Source organism: Polistes dominula, unplaced genomic scaffold (genome assembly GCF_049000335.1).
Source record: "Polistes dominula isolate Pdom_NZ unplaced genomic scaffold, Pdom_raw_medaka contig_77, whole genome shotgun sequence".
NCBI lineage: Eukaryota > Metazoa > Arthropoda > Insecta > Hymenoptera > Vespidae > Polistes > Polistes dominula.
In genome coordinates this window covers 1,944,735-1,961,902 of record NW_028301152.1, presented here as the reverse complement: position 1 = coordinate 1,961,902, position 17,168 = coordinate 1,944,735, and the positions used below count along the sequence as shown (strand labels likewise).

The following is a 17,168-nucleotide window of genomic DNA, read 5'->3' as shown; positions in this document are numbered from 1 at the left end:
ATTACAGATGGTAAATATGAGTGCACACATATAATCCATAGATATAATTCGTATCATAAATAAACACGTTAACATTGTTTGTTCCGTCAATTAAACGTTGAAATAATTTATTGTTCTTAACATCCATCATTGTACGTCATCGATACAAACTATAATACTTAACTAATCAGCATATTCAATGTATTATACATGTGTCGTACTAATACGGTTAAATGATAACTTTCTACAAATTATTGTATAAAATAGAATGAAATGTGAATCATTTCGATCCTTTTAAACAGTTTATAATTTTTATTTTTTTTTTTCAATAATCTTTCAAAAATTATTGAATATCTATATATATATATAATACAGTACAAAATACATATCATATAATAAACAGTTATAAAATATATACATATCATATAATTACAATATAAAATACATATCATATAATATAATATATATATTTAATAATAATTAATTAATAATATTAATTTAATATAATTATAATAATTAATTTAAATAAATAATTAATTAATTTAATTATATATATATATATATATATATATATATATATAATATAATTAATTTTTTTTATTTACAAATAAAATAATATAAATATTATTCTATAATATAATAATATATATTATTATAATATAATTATAATATTATAATAAATAATATAAATATTATAAAATAATAAATAATAATATATATATATATATTTATAAAATTTTTCTAAATTATAAAACAATATAACATATATATATATATATATATATATATATATATATATATATATATAATATTATTTTCTAGAACGTAAAGAGCATACAAATTTTTAGTTTAATAATTGTACAATTGTTTTAAACCCAAATATTTATATATATATATATATATATATATATATATATATATATATATATATAGATTTCTGCTTACGTAAGGAATAATACATACTATTTATTCATATTTATATATATATATGAAAACATTTATATGCACATGAGTTGTTCTTATGACTTTAAAAAATAAACTAGAAAAGATATCCACGTGAAGCAGTTACTTCTATATTTGCATCTGCATAAATATATTATAACCACCTACATACATAAATAAATACATTTGTAAATGCATATGATATAAGAAAATGATCAATCCTTGGAACAAAATTGTTTTTTCTTTTTCTTTTTTTTATTTGATTAAATAATTCGACTTCTTAGATAATTGCATGAACATTGATTTAGATATTATTCATTAGAAGAAAAAAAACACATAAATATTGTTCATAACATTGTTACAAACAACAACAACAACAATAACAACATTTTTTTTCATATACTCACATTGAAATAAACACACTAGGATTATTAAATAAACATGAAGAATTCGTTGTTTATTAATTTATAATTACTTTTCTAAAGGCTAAATAATAAAAATAATAATAATAATCATCATCATAGTTCTGTAAAGAAACTTTCGAGACTATATATATATATATATATATATGTTCATAAATATATTATATAATACATATATCTTATTTTATAATAGAGTGCCCATAATTATAAAAGTGGTCTAAGTGAAAATTAATAAAAAAAAAAAAATGAGTTTAACAGTTATTACGCAATACATTATTATAAACTAAATAAAATTCAATGTAATTTAAAAACGATATTATCAAAAATGAATCGTTAGATGATAATGTTTGTTATTTCAATATTGTATAAAATTCATATAATGTTCAAGTATAAATCTTGAAATATCTCAAAACAAGATGATAAATATGACTTAGATCATTTTCATAATTATGGGCACATATATAAAATATACAATTTCTATATAAAACTGCTTATAACTGAATTATAATTTGTTGTCAATTAAAAAGAATATCAAATTTGTTGTTTCTTTATTTATAGTGAAAGATAAGAGAAAGTTACTTTAGTTTCTAATCATAATATTTTTTTTTTGTTTTTTTTCTTATAACATGACAATTATAACTAAAATCTATTTATATTACTCAAACGCGAATCTTTTAATATGTTCATTAATTCATCTTTTAACGATTAAAAATGATAACGATTAAACGGGGGTCATGAAAATAATTTTGTAATTGTAGAGTAATATATTATCATGTTTATGACCACCAGCGTTAAGTAGTATTACTTTCTTTTTTATCTCTTTATTGCTAATCATTCATTTATTGCTATTTTCTAAAACTAAAAGCGTTACAAATTTTTTTTATTACAAAATAATTTCACCAATTATTATTATATATTATAATTATTTGCTATTTGTGTCAATCATTTATACATATATTTGTATTTTTAAACAAAGATTAATTGTATTATGTATATATATATAAATATATACTGTATATAATTACAATTAGAAGTGACTTTGAAGTATAACGAAATAATAGAAAAAGTTTATGTAAACATATATCTATAATATGACTTTGTTTATAAATTATAACGAAATTTGTATCGTTATGATCGTTTACTTTAAACAAGTGTGATTTCGTTGTAAAGAAAAAAAAATGGTTTAAATTTACAATAAATTTGTTGCCACATGTAAACATGTGAAAGAAATCAAGAGAACCATGAACTTACAATTAGATTGAAAAATTAAGAAGAAAAAAACAGATTATTAATATTTATTAGAAATCATATTCGTTATAAAATTCGTAAATAATGTTAAATAAAATATATGTTTCAACACATATATTGTTTTGATCTGCTAACTATGACCCTAATATATTTCCTATTTATTCTAGGATTCATTATCTATCAGTCGTTTATTTATTTTAATCTACATCAATCTATTTATTCTTATTTTCGTGATATTTCAAGATTTGCATTTGAATTTATTGAAAAATATTCACAATCGTTAATTAATTTTTAATAATATTTTTTTTTTTTTAAGAAATATAAATATGTTAATGTATGTTATTTAATAATAATTAATGAAACTGTTGAAGAAAAAGAAGATTTGTTTTTTTTAACAGTGAATGAACTTACAACATCAGTTTCTCAAAAAGAAAAAAAAGTAAAACCACTTATACAATAACATTTTACAATGATACATTTTTTTCTATCAATTCATATGAATACTGTACTGTATTGGCTTGGTTATTATAATAACAATATGAAAAAAAAGCATTCAATCTTAACTGAAACCAATCTTAGATCTTTATTTTTTTTTTCAAAAAATGGTTCATGTGCATATAAACTATAAAAGTATATTTATGTACGACACTATAGTTAATACCGAACACATCTTGTGTATAATTTATATATGTATATGTCCTCTACAAGTCTTTTAGAAGAAACATTCGTTTTATCGATAGGACGAAAATAACGTTCGTTAATTAAATAATTAATTTCAAGGCCACCTGTATTATTCAGAAAAGAACGATCTGTTTTTCATTTTCGCTATTACGTATCACAACCTTTATCCAAATCATCTATCTCATTTTTTCCATGCATTAGCACGTAATTACATCTACAGGATATATATTTAAAACTATAAAATAAAATAAAATAAAATTAAAAATTATATTACTTTACAAAATTTCTACTAAAAATTACACAAATTAGAATATTTCCATAATACAATGATAGAAAATCGTTCACAAAATATCTGTCAAATTTATTACAGATACAATAATAAATAAAACAAATAATAAGTAGATAGTTATAGAACACCCAGTATTAATTCTATATAGAAACATATTTCAAAGAAATACAAGAAATCTGTATCATCAAAAATATTTCAAGGTCTCTTGGGATATATTACGTGCCTTTATCTTACACGTTAATATCATTCGTATCGTATATCGATACTCGCGCATAGTTAAACAATATATTTTTAAATAATTTCTTTTTTTCTTTCTTCTTCTTCTTCTTCTTCTTTTATATTACGAAGAGATGAAAATCGTTTCGAAAATATCGTACAACACAAGAAGACAAATAAATGTATATCATAAATAGCGTTTCTCAACGTTAAGCTCTCTTTATACGTAGTCGTATTGAAGTGCGTATCTCGCGAGTCTATTGCGCTTATCCACGATAAATGACCCCCAGCGAACGAACAACTGACAAAGAGAAGAAAATAAGATCAACGAAGAAGTCAAGAATGGTTAGATGAAAATGTCAAAGTTACAGAAGAAAAGGAAAGAGAGACAGAAACAGAACTGAAATACATACATATTATATATATATCGCTTACATATACCATCACATATATATCACTTACATATAGCATCACATATATACCACTTACATATAGCATTATATATGTACCACTTACATATAGCATCATATATGTACCACTTACATATTATATACTTACACATATATAAATAGGAAGAAACACAGTCATTCGTACGCATACACTGAATGTTGAACAATGCCGAGTCAATATCATCTCATTTCTTAGTCTTTATATACGTATTTTATATTCATTGCATTTTAGTGTACACATACATTACATATACACATACACATGGCTACTGTTATGACAAATATTACTATTATATATGTGTAGAATATGTCTATGACGTATGTACTACCTACGAAATTTGATGTTTCTCACAAATGCATTTCTACATACACGTGTACTTCCATTTAATAATTCGATTTATTTTTTCTTTTTTCTTTTTGTTTTTCGGAAAATTCTCAGAAATTAAAATGATTCCTAATTGCTTTTTTTTCCATCGCCATTGTTTCTTCCAGTTTTTATATTAACTTACGTTAAACGTCATAGGATTATTCGCATGACTGATATTCTCAATTTTCTGTAGAATTTATTTCGTTTCATATAACACTACTTAAGTTTGTAATAGTTTATATATATATATATATAAATGTATCTCTATAGTTATTATTTTATTATTATTAAATTATTAATTTATATTTATATTATACAATCTATTTGACAAGAACTTAAACTATTTCAAATAAAGTATTGACAAAAACAAGTAACTCACATTTGACACATTATTCTATCAAACATATTATTTGCATCTCTGAGGTATACTTTTTTAATAAATTTTTTGTTTTGCAAAATCAAATAGAAACTACCCTAAATAAACATTGTTATCGTTAAAGTCAGATATCAATGTTTTTGTTTTAATAATAAAGATGAATACTTACATCATATTTGTGTGTAAAATCAAAATCAATATCAAATGTGCAATTTCAAATGAAAACGTCATATAAATCATGAAAGAAATCGATGAAGTCTATATCAAGTTAATTTCATTGTCGTTGAGATAATATAAAAAGGAAAAGCGATGACTATTGTCATTTATCACGAAATGACAACGTGCTTCTCTTCGGATAAAGACGCTGAGACATGTAGGAAATGACCACTTACAATAAATGATGAAAGATAACGTTTGACGATACATTTATCCCGATATCTGAGAATTACTCTTTATTTTTATTTAATTATTTTTTGCTTTCTTTTGATTTGTTTTTTTTTTTTTTGTAATCGTTAAACGTGTTACACAATAAATTGAAGGATATATATATATATATAGATTGATACTTGATTAAAGTATTATTACATAGAAATCACGATTATTTCGGATTATGTATTAATTAATAATGTTAGATTATTGGAAAACAACTTGACATTTATCAATTTAACTTTAAAAAATTTTTTTATTAATTTTAATTATTTAAATTATAAGAATTATGATTTAACAATATAGAAAAATAATACCAAAAAAAAAAGAAAATAATTAGCAGGAAACAGTCTGGATTCGTTTAATATAATTTGATTTATATTAACTTAATAATAATGAATTAATATATATTTAAATTATCTAAATCTACACATATCTTAAAATAATTCAATAAAATTAACATGTATAAATGATTATAATCAGAATTATATTGTATAAAAACTATTTTAATCTATGAAATATTAAATATTAACATAATTAATATAACATTATCTAAAATTCATATATATATAACATAATCTATAAGAAATATTGAACATTTTTCATTAAAAAGAATAAGTAACGGTGTAAAAAAAAAAAACAAATGACTAGAGATTTATTTTCAATAACGTTTGATAAATTTAACACAAAATTTATCATAAAGAGGAAAAACGTGTAAATAAAACAGAAATGTTAGTGAATAGGTACGTATATTCGTATATAACCTATAGTTCAATAATAAAATAGAGAATTTTCGCCGCACATAGTGAGTTAAAAATAAGATAGTTCACATTGGCTATTCTAAGCACGTGTTCTCTTACTTATATTGCTTTATCTTGTCCTCGTGCATTGTACATCATCATACCTCGTGCGCAAACACGATAAACGTTGCAAATTTCATTTTCTAAGAAAGAGATTAAATGTAACCCTCCTTTTGTATCTTTTCAAACAAAAATTGTCACGAAATTATGTGTTACACTAACCCCCCTTTAAAAACATTCAATGCAAATTTATATATATATATATATATATATATATATATATTTGTTATGTATTAATTATCCATATACTGTCCATATGTGAATGATACTGTTCACGAAAAGGTCACAGTATTATAAACCATTGAATTTGTCTCAACGTATACCAATATATTATTTAAAAAAAGAAAAAGAAGAAAGTGCATGATTCTATTTAAAAAAAAAAAAACATTAATTTGACATTGAACTTTTCTCCAAGCAGACGACCTGCAAAAACCAATCAATTTGCACCATGTGATGTTCTTCTCCTTAATGCCAAGCAAGACATTGCTCGATAATCAATTATAAAACAATTCGTGAATATAAAAAGAATTACAAAAATACTATTGTTCCAGTAAACAAAATTAAGGTTAATTTTATTTTTTGAATGGTATCATATAAATTGATCTACGAAGTCAATGCAGATGACATTGAAATTAATTCGTTGATGTAGATCATAGGATTAAGGTAATATTATATATTTGTTTAATAACTTTTTTGAAAAAGTCATATTTAAAATAACAAGTGTCTATTTAAACTTGTATACCTAACACTAATATTATTCAGATTTACAGTATTTTATCATATAATGTAAATAATGCATACAATAAATATCAATTCAATCATGTGTGTGTGTGTGACGATTATTATTTAATTTATTAACTAAAAAGACTTAAAAAAAAGGTTCATCTCATCCGTGTATATTTCTTGTAAAATTCTTTTTTTTTCTTTTGTCGAATTAAACCGTAAAAAATTTACTTTCCAAACATGAATTATTTCATACATTACTTTCAAAACATAAAACTAACTGTATATAAGAATTCATGTGAAACTTCTCTCTTCGTTTTTTCTTGGAAATGTCTTACTTTTTGTACTGTTCTGATGGAACCCTAAAAACTGTCTAGAAATTAAACAAACAAACAAACAAAAAATATCGGTTTCCTGTTAACTTGACTCTCCTCTTGTATTTGTCAAAATATATTTTACGATTTACATTGAACAGTGTTTTTTTTTATAATTGTATTATTAAACAAATTATCAAATTGATTGACTTTTAACTTAATTACATTTGCCATAATTATCAGCAAATATATACATACTCATACAATTAACACATTTATTTTAACATTTAACGTATAAGTATTCAAAATAAAATGATAACAAATGAATAAGTTTTACAAGTAGTAATAGTGTCAAAATAAATAGTGTCGCATCGATGTTGTCAATCTAATTTAAGAAAGAGCACAGTCACGATCGTTATTTTTAAGCAGGTCAGTGTAATGGAAGTATGTATGTGCGTATATAAGTATTTACCTTACATATATATGTATATATATAAATGCATGTCCATTGATACTACACATAAATACTTTGACTATATTACTAAAAACACGATGACACTAATATGTTTATTTATGTTCTTAGATAATCACGGAATAATCATAGTTCCTGATTTATAGAAAATGTATTTCCATTAATTTTTGATCATATCGATACTTATGCATTATTACTCATGCATTCTTAATTACTCGATTTCCATCCTATCGACGTTTCATCGTAATGCAAAACTTCGTTTTATCATTGATTACAAAATTACGTATTCCATTGATCAGAAAAATTCGTACTCAATTATTTTTCAAAATTAAAACGTTACTAAATATTAACGATAGGTAATCATTAAAATTTTCTATATAATGATTAATAACCTATACAAATTATTTATTAATTTTATATACACATGGACTATGTGAAAATATTAGGAGGACTGAAAAGTAATCAACATTTTTCTTTGCTGACGAAATACATTTATTTATTAAAGAAATTTTAAATGCTAATCAACAAAAAATTGTTGTATCATTTTCTAACACTATTTGCCTTACCTAAAAGAAATTGTTCAATTCTCTTTTTAAAAAGTCCTTCAATTTTTCATTGACACAAATTTAAATGTAAGTATACTCATCAAAGAAATTTTGATTACTTTTCTGTATTCTTAATATATACCTAACTATTATATACTATTTTAATTGATATAAGTTCTTAGTTTTTTATTTAATTTTAAAATTACCATATCTGGATATATCTATCAACTTAAAAATTTTACTAAAAAAAGAAAATCTATTCAAGACTGTGAGCTTTTAATTAATCGTATTTCCTATATTCTTTTATTAATAAATATAATTTTGATTATTTTAGAAGAGAAATCATTTGACATGTATAACTTTGATAAGTTCCACAATTCTAACCTTAATTTATTATAGATAATTTAATGAAAAAAATTTATTTTATTTTATTTTCCAGATCCACCTGTCGACAGCGTCTATATGATATGCGGTGTGCTGATAGCTATGGCATTAGTCGGTGTTATCATCGTCCTACTTGCCGTAACAATCAGGTATAAAAAAGGATTCTCTAATATAATTTATTTTAAAATAAATTACTTACACAGCTAATAAAATTAATATGTTAGTCATTATCTGTAATAATGAGGATATTATATTTTTTTAAATGTAATTTTAACGACAATTAAATGACACCTTCGCGATTACGTTTCTTTCTACGTAGAAATAAATTATTAACGTCTGATCATGATTTTCATAAAGTAATTAACTGTTTTCCTGTTAAATTAAAGACACTTGAATTATTTTATTATCTTAGAAAAACATTGATAAATCATCAATTTGTTTGCCATTATTAAAAGTTCAATAAAATCTACGAATTAATAATTATACGATTATTAGAAATTACATTCTCACATATGTTGCAATTTTCATTAATTGCAATTAATTTTTTCATTTGTTTAATTAATTGTAACATCTGTGAGAATTAAATTATATATATATATATATATATAAATTACGTGTCACGTTGTTTGTCCGCAATGTACTTCTAAACTACTGAACCGATTTGAATAAATTTTTACACACTGTGTGCAGTTTTATCCAACTTGAAAGATAGGATAGTTTATATCGCAATTTATTGCGAATTATTTGTTTATTAACAAACGAGTCACAGAGTTGTGAGCCACAGCAACGCGTGGCGAGGCACCCCTATTAAAATATATATATATTTCAATATTTCTGTATTTAAAAAAAAAGAAATGTTTTCTTTTGGGTTGAATATACCCTCTCTATAATGTAATTGTCATTTATTAACACGATCACTGAAGACAAATCACGTGTACCTGTTTGATAATATTCCATACTAAAATAGGGTCAAACACAAAGTGATCTTATGCTGTCGAGCCAATTAACACTGTCTGCACTATAGCACACGAATAGTTTTAAATATATATATATATAATATATCAGACTTATATACAAATCTATACTGAGTGATATAAAATTAATGATAAAAGTTATCAATGCGTTTCTATGCTCTTGCATAAAACCGTTTACTTACTAATGATCAATCGTTAGCATATTTCGGATGAAAAACCCAAGTTATATCCGCGTTATTGGGAATATTTTCATCAACGTGATAAGTGTTTAGACTTTAGCAATGGAAAAATTAACGATCTTCGAGAAAATTGCGTCAAACGAAGTAAATACTTTTCCTTTTGTATTATTTTTACTTCTGATGATATTTTGGAGGAAATAACAATAATAAATATCGATTTCTAACGAATATCTTATTATTTATACTTACTTTTTGTCTTTTTCTAATTCTGAAAAGTTTTTTTCTCAATAAATGATGATCGATTGAATTCGAAATATTTTCTTTTTATTCTATCTAATAATTATTCAATCAAGTTTAATTATAATCGAATTAATCGATATAAATAATATCAATTTTCTTCTTCATTTGTGTTTATTTTTACTTCTTCTTCTTCTTCTTCTTCTTCTTCTTCTTCTTCTTCTTCTTCTTCTTCTTCTTCTTCTTCTTCTTCTTCTTCTTCTACTTATTTGATTTTTCTACTAGTTGTTATCTGACGCGATAACTTATTTAAGAAAAAAGAAATGACATTTTGCACAACCGATTGAGTTCTATTTTTGGTATATTATTTAATAATTATTCAATCAAGCTTCGAATTATTATCCGATTGAATCAATATAGAAAGTTTAAAGGGTAACCCTTTGTAAGAGTTACCATCGATATCGTAACACGGATGACATTATTTTTCTATGACGTACTATTTTTATTAAAAAAAAAAAAACAAAGTAATAGAAAATCTATGTTTTTTACGGTCGACCTCGCAACGTTTCATATTCGGTTTCTTTGACAATTTACTTTACAGATAATTCGATGACGTTACTTAATACGCTATAATATATCACGTCATCGTCCTCCATTTTCATACATACTTCCAATAAACATTTTGCTTTTTTTTTTTTTTTACGTTGCGTCATAGATATCAACTTCCTTTAAGAAATCTTAAGTATCTCTCGATAATATAATATAAAACATGTGTGTGATGAGTATTTCTAAAGAAATACATGTTTCCAGTAAGATCCGTTAAGCATAATTAAGTACAATCACAAAACTTACAATTAGTTACGAATAACTCTGTGACATAGCAATGCAATGTTAAAGACGTCTGTATATGTATATGTATGTTCGTATATGTGTATATGTAGAAAGAGAAAGAAAAGCCAATAGTAAAAAAAAAATATAAAAGTTAAAAAATAACGCAAGAATGAAACGATGAAATGTAATTTTGCAATTTTATTCTTCAAAGATAATTAAACGGGACAATATATATATATATATATATATATATATATATATATATATATGTTGAAAATAGAAATTCTTTTCAGTATTAATAACAAATACATACAATTAGTCGCATGCATCCATTTGATAATTATAAACAAGTAGAAATTTTATTTTTACATTTGAGATCTTATAAATAATCATTTTACTTCTAATGATTTCATATTTAATCATGGATTATTGAAACGTGCCTATTTATCATCTAAATTACTCTTCTACATGCATACTAACACACACCTATAGCATCTTAATTCTATTATTATATAGACCATTAACTTAATTAAAACAACTCGTGTGTTACTAAGAATAGATATTTATCGTGTATTTATTTCGCGTGCTAATTTCCAAATTAATTCATTACTTGATGAAAAAATATTTACCAAATTGTCCGTTAGTCGTTTTATTTTTCTCTGTTTTTTCCTTTCTATTATATTTCTTTTGTTTTTTTCTTTCTTATATTCTATGTATCATTGGTAATAACAATTATTAATTCAATTTTCTATACAGATAAAAACAAATTTCAAATAATTGCAAATTATTTATGAACGAACCGGTGAGTAAATTTCTGCCAGTTTAGCATGACTCATTAAACGTTTATCGCAATATCGAGGAAGAGAAATACTAAAATCAGCACAGATAAGTTATTAATAAAAGGTACTTATATATCAATTAACAAGAAGACAAAGATATAGAAAAAAAGAGAGTGAAATGAAAAGATAAAAAGTATTATGGATTTCTTGGGATTTAACGGAAATGTAATTATAAATCATGACAGATAACGCATTTATATATATATTTTTTTCTCTTTTTTTTTCTTAACTTCATTACATACGTTTACAGATTTTCGAAAATTTTATATTATTAAATTGAAACAAAGCATTTATTTCTATATATATATATATATATATCAATCTAATCCAATGATGCTATTGTGTATGAATATTCATAATTACGTCAAAAGTATTATTTAAATGAGTGTATTTTGCACTTATATATACAGACGCACGCATATACATATACAGACGTTTTTGCACATGAGAACCGTCTCTTGGATTGGAACACATACGAACACATTCAAACATATCCATTGCGAACCAGAAATAGACTTTAATTAAACCGACCACATTTATCGTAGCTTTTTGTGGTCCGTAATAGATATGTCTCGCGCGAGGTCACCACGAAAGAACCCATTTTGATGGCCTGTTAATTAAGTTAGCAATGATAGTTTTACATTAGTCGTGTATTTCCTTGTTTGTAAGGTGTTAATACAAAACAAAACAAAAACAAAACGGAAAAGAAAAAGACCAAAATTACATTTCTTTCGTAATTATATTTTCTCATTTAATAATTTAGGGAAGTTTCTATTTTCATATACATATTAATTATATATATATATATATATATATATATATATATATATATAAACAAAACATTTGATTTACTTATGAAACGTAATCGACGAACTGTCAATAACGACGATTGACGAGTAATAACAAATATGAAATGACATTTAACCGACAATTTTAACGTTTTATTATTCTTTCGAAATATTCTCTTCTAAGTGTTTACCTGCATTTTAATAATCGCACGTATATGCACTGTATTAGCAGAAATTATCCGCTATATAACATACGAAAGGGTATATACATATATATATATATATACACATGCATACGTATCTATATGCATGTGTGTATATGCATACATAGAAATAACATTATACATATTGAAGGTAAAAGGCAACGTTCCTTGTTTCCAAGCGTGTAACGTTGCACGAGTCATTTTGGAAGGGGCCCCTCTCTCTTTCTTTCTCTCTCTCTCTTTTCTCGTTCACCCGATTCGTGGCCTTCCCCAAGGAGCGCCAAGCGATATATATACATATATATATATATATATATAAAATGAGTTAGTGTATGTTAATTTCTCTCTTTTTCTTGCATATATTCTCTCTCCTTTTCTTCATGGGGGGAGAAAAAAAACGTCATACGCGCGCGCGACAGAACGTTCGAATTTCACTTAGAAGCGCCGCGTAGTGACGAAAATTAGAATCCTCGGAGCTCCAATGAGAAGAACTGTCTAGCGTGACGTCAGAACAAGGAATATAAGAGGCTTACGCGCCCTTCTCGGGCTCAGACTCGAAACACGAAAGAGACGGAGAACAATTTGTCGGCCGGTTCGCAGTAAGTGTCTATTGAGGGCGCTCGCGTGCGCGCTTGCCGTCAAAGAGAGAAACGAGGAGGAAGAAAATTTAAAAGCACATAATAATAATAACAAAAAACAACAACAAAATAAGGGCGTGTGCGTGTATCATACGTACAAAAAAATAATACATATATATTAATACTCATAAAGTATATACATATATATGTATATATTCCTTGAAACATCATCAACCACTCAGCGAGGCGTTTCCAAGCGTTCCATATTTTATCGTGTGGTAAAAAGTGTGCTCAACGAAGGTGCATCGTGTATCTAAGAAGAATAAGAGAGAAAAAGAAAGAGAAATAGAAAAATAGAGAAAAGACGTTCAAAGGCACCCTCGCATATAATATATATATATACGTGTATGTAATATCATGACTAGCTTCGAATCGAGTAACATATTATTTTCAAAAAATTAACTCGAGATCGTAGACTTGTAAAGGACGAGAGATACAGAGGAGAGTTAAAGAGAAAGAGAGAGAGAGAGAGAAATAGGCTGACGACCGATTTTCTACGGAACTCGGAACGAGACAGAACGAAAAATAGATAAACTAAAAGATAAAAAGAGAAAAAAGATGGTTGGAAGCAACGGTACAATGATAGCCATACGGCTTGTTCGCAGCAAACTGAGGAAAAGGGACGAGCATCATTCAAATGTTGTTCATCCCGAGGATGCAACTGTTGTGCAAACTGCAACAGTTTCGGCATCCACAGCAACGATTTCAACGATCAGTACTACGCCAACGCCGCCATCGTGTCAGCTGGTCAACGAGCGATGCTTGACACAGGTGACAACCACCGGTGATGGTACATCCTCCTCTGGCACCCCTGCTCCACCCACCGCCATAACAACGGTCAACACCGCTACTACTACTACTACAACAGCCACCAATACAAGCACCGAGCACGATGGTGCTGCTTATCCGATTGCCAACACGCAGGACCGATTCGTCTGGCAATTCCCACCGCCTTATCCGCCACCACAATATACATTGTCCTATAACGATCAGGTAAGTGCCACCACCACCACCACCATCATCACCTTTTATTACTTGTTTTTTTCTTCATTTTCATTTTATCCACAAATTCTTATCCTTATTTCTTATAATCCTCAGGTATTATAATACTCTACGCATTCCTTGATATATTTAATAACATTTTACACATGATCACAATTTGTAAGAGACATTTAATGATTACATCTTACAAGTAAGTCACATGATTATTCCTACTCTTCTCACTATATGTCGTCAATTTGAAATAATCGATATTTTTACATATATTAACGCGTACAATTTTTTACATTCTTTATACAAAGAGATATCAATTTAGGATTATCAAACTTTTACATTGATATTAGTTTTATCTGGAGGGATGGAGGGGAGGGGGTAAGGGGTAAAGGATATATAATAATAATCATAATATATAATGTTTTTGTCAAACAATAATAGTTTACCGTCGATTTAGGTAAATCGATAAAAGAACAAAATGACGTAGCAAACGTTTGATTAATGTGCATTAGCTGCACGTTTATATCGTTCGATGCAAATTGTACGATGCATGGAACATTTGTTAAAAAAAAAAAAAAAAAAAAAAAAATAACTTGAAAAACACTTGCACTGTTATTTACTAATTTCGTTTTGACGGTGGTTTTTTTTTTTTACCACGAGAAAGAGAAACCTTACAACATTAAGTTACCACAAGTTCTTCTCTTTACCAAGGCAGTATATTTACCGTAAGAGAAGAATGATTCGTAAGATCGAGTATCGTTTTAAACAGTATAGAAAAACGAAGCGCAAGGACAGTGACCCCTGAGGCACAGTGTGATGGCTCCTTCCTCCTCTTCCTCTTCGTTTCTGATGATGAGAACCTTCTTACTATACCACCTTTGCTCGTACTCTATTTTTATGTTGGATCGAACTGTCGTCTCTATTCGTGAGAATCCGCTTTCATTCTTTCTTGTTCTTTCTATCATTTCATTTTTATTTCTTTTCCCTTTTTCTTATTTTTCTTTTTCTTTTTCTTTTTTTTTTTTCCCCAATTTCCTCCCCATCCTTCTCCGTGTCTAATAATAGATACAATCGTATCTTCATTCACTTTTTTTTTGTTTTTTTGAGAGAGAGAAAAAATAGAACGTTTATAAGATGCATAGATCTATTTTTTTTTTTTTTTTTATATATACACTTCATTACTTTTGCATTAATTTTTTTCTATTTGTATGTTAGAACGATAAATGTATATTTTCATATAGCCAAGAAATTTATATAAACAAATATTTAGGTTAAATATAAATAGATTGATATTTTGATATAGCCAAGATGATTTGCGTTACTGGTAGAAATATTTGTTATTTTATGAAATTACAAGACATTAATATATATATAAATTAATGTTCTACTTGACATCCACCGTTTATTTCTATTTTTAATATTGCTCTTACTTTTGCATATGTTACCGTAACTTTAACAAGAAGAGACAGGTGCAGATTTGCAAAGGTCATAAGTCAAATTATTCAAATAATACGAGAATTTATTTAACATCGATTAATATAATAAGAAAATAGAGAAGAGAAGAAAAACATTTAATAAATATATAAAATAAACAAGGTATACAAAATATTATTAAAGAGTTATATAAAATATACTTGACAAATGAAGTCTCAAATATTAAAATGATTATTAAATACAACTATAGTATCAATATTATTGATTTAGCAAGGACGATAGGAGGCGTAGTATTGTATATAGTTCAGTAAAACGATAATGTTGTGTGTTGCTTATCAAGAAAAATCAGTTGATATTGCGATATATTCGGATAAAAAGAGAGAAAGAAAGAACCTTTATCGACCATTGGAAAAATTTTCTTAACAATATTATCCTATTGTTTAAATATTACTTCACATTTCTCTCATTCGAATGTCCAATATTTAACATTAACTCGATTCTATCTGATGATTACACAAGGTATCTCGTTGAATTATGAAAAAAAGAAAAAAAAATGAAAGAAAGAAAGAATTTGTACAAATAATCAATTTAACGATCGGACAAATTCGTCTTATCTCATAATCAATATTTTTACATATCATTCAATGTCACGTTTTTATCGCTTATTTCATTTGAATTTTTTTGTTTTTACTGTATTTTCATTTCGTTGAAATTAAAAACCTCAATATCGTTAATAGTTTTAATATCTATATTATCATCATGTCTTTTCAGAAAGATATGATCAAAAAATGGTTCAATTTATTGAATCGTTTTGTTTTACGCGTAAATGCTTTTGATTAAAATCCCGGCGCCTGTACTGATTGCAATCGGTTGTTCATGATTGCGATCATCAAAACGATTCGAGGTCGATACTACCCTTGAAACTGGGCTTAATCGTTTAGCTTTTAAATTTTTAAATAGAACTCAGTGTCTCTCGAGAGACACACACGTTTGCCAGACTAAAACCGTCCTGTTCTTTCGTAATACCGACGAGACGGTGGCATTACAACTTGGCAATATTTATCTCGTTAAATCGGTTTAAATCTATCATTTAAAAATATATATATATATTTTTTTTTTACAATAATGATGACGATATAACGATGACGACAATGATGACGATAATTACGACGAGCCTCTTCTTTATTTTTATTTAAACAAAAAAAAAAACGTATTATCAAATAATATAAAATAACATTTGAAATTTTAGAATAAGATTAGGAGGATATCATAATATGTACATACGTAAAATTGAATTACGTAATAAGAGTAAAGTTTGAATTATCTTTTACTATCACATTTGTATAACCGAACATAATT

General features: G+C 25.8%; 1 protein-coding gene across 5 annotated transcripts in view; it reads left to right on the top strand.

Annotated features, from left to right (window-relative positions):
• Window positions 1–17,168, top strand: part of LOC107064122 (uncharacterized) — a 90,008-nt gene that overhangs the window by 66,987 nt on the left and 5,853 nt on the right. For all 5 annotated transcript variants that reach the window (XM_015316461.2, XM_015316462.2, XM_089178125.1 and 2 more), the window contains 2 exons: window positions 8,749–8,842; window positions 13,988–14,375. In XM_015316461.2, the coding sequence (XP_015171947.2) occupies window positions 8,749–8,842; window positions 13,988–14,375 (482 nt within the window). The remainder of the gene's footprint in view (window positions 1–8,748; window positions 8,843–13,987; window positions 14,376–17,168) is intronic.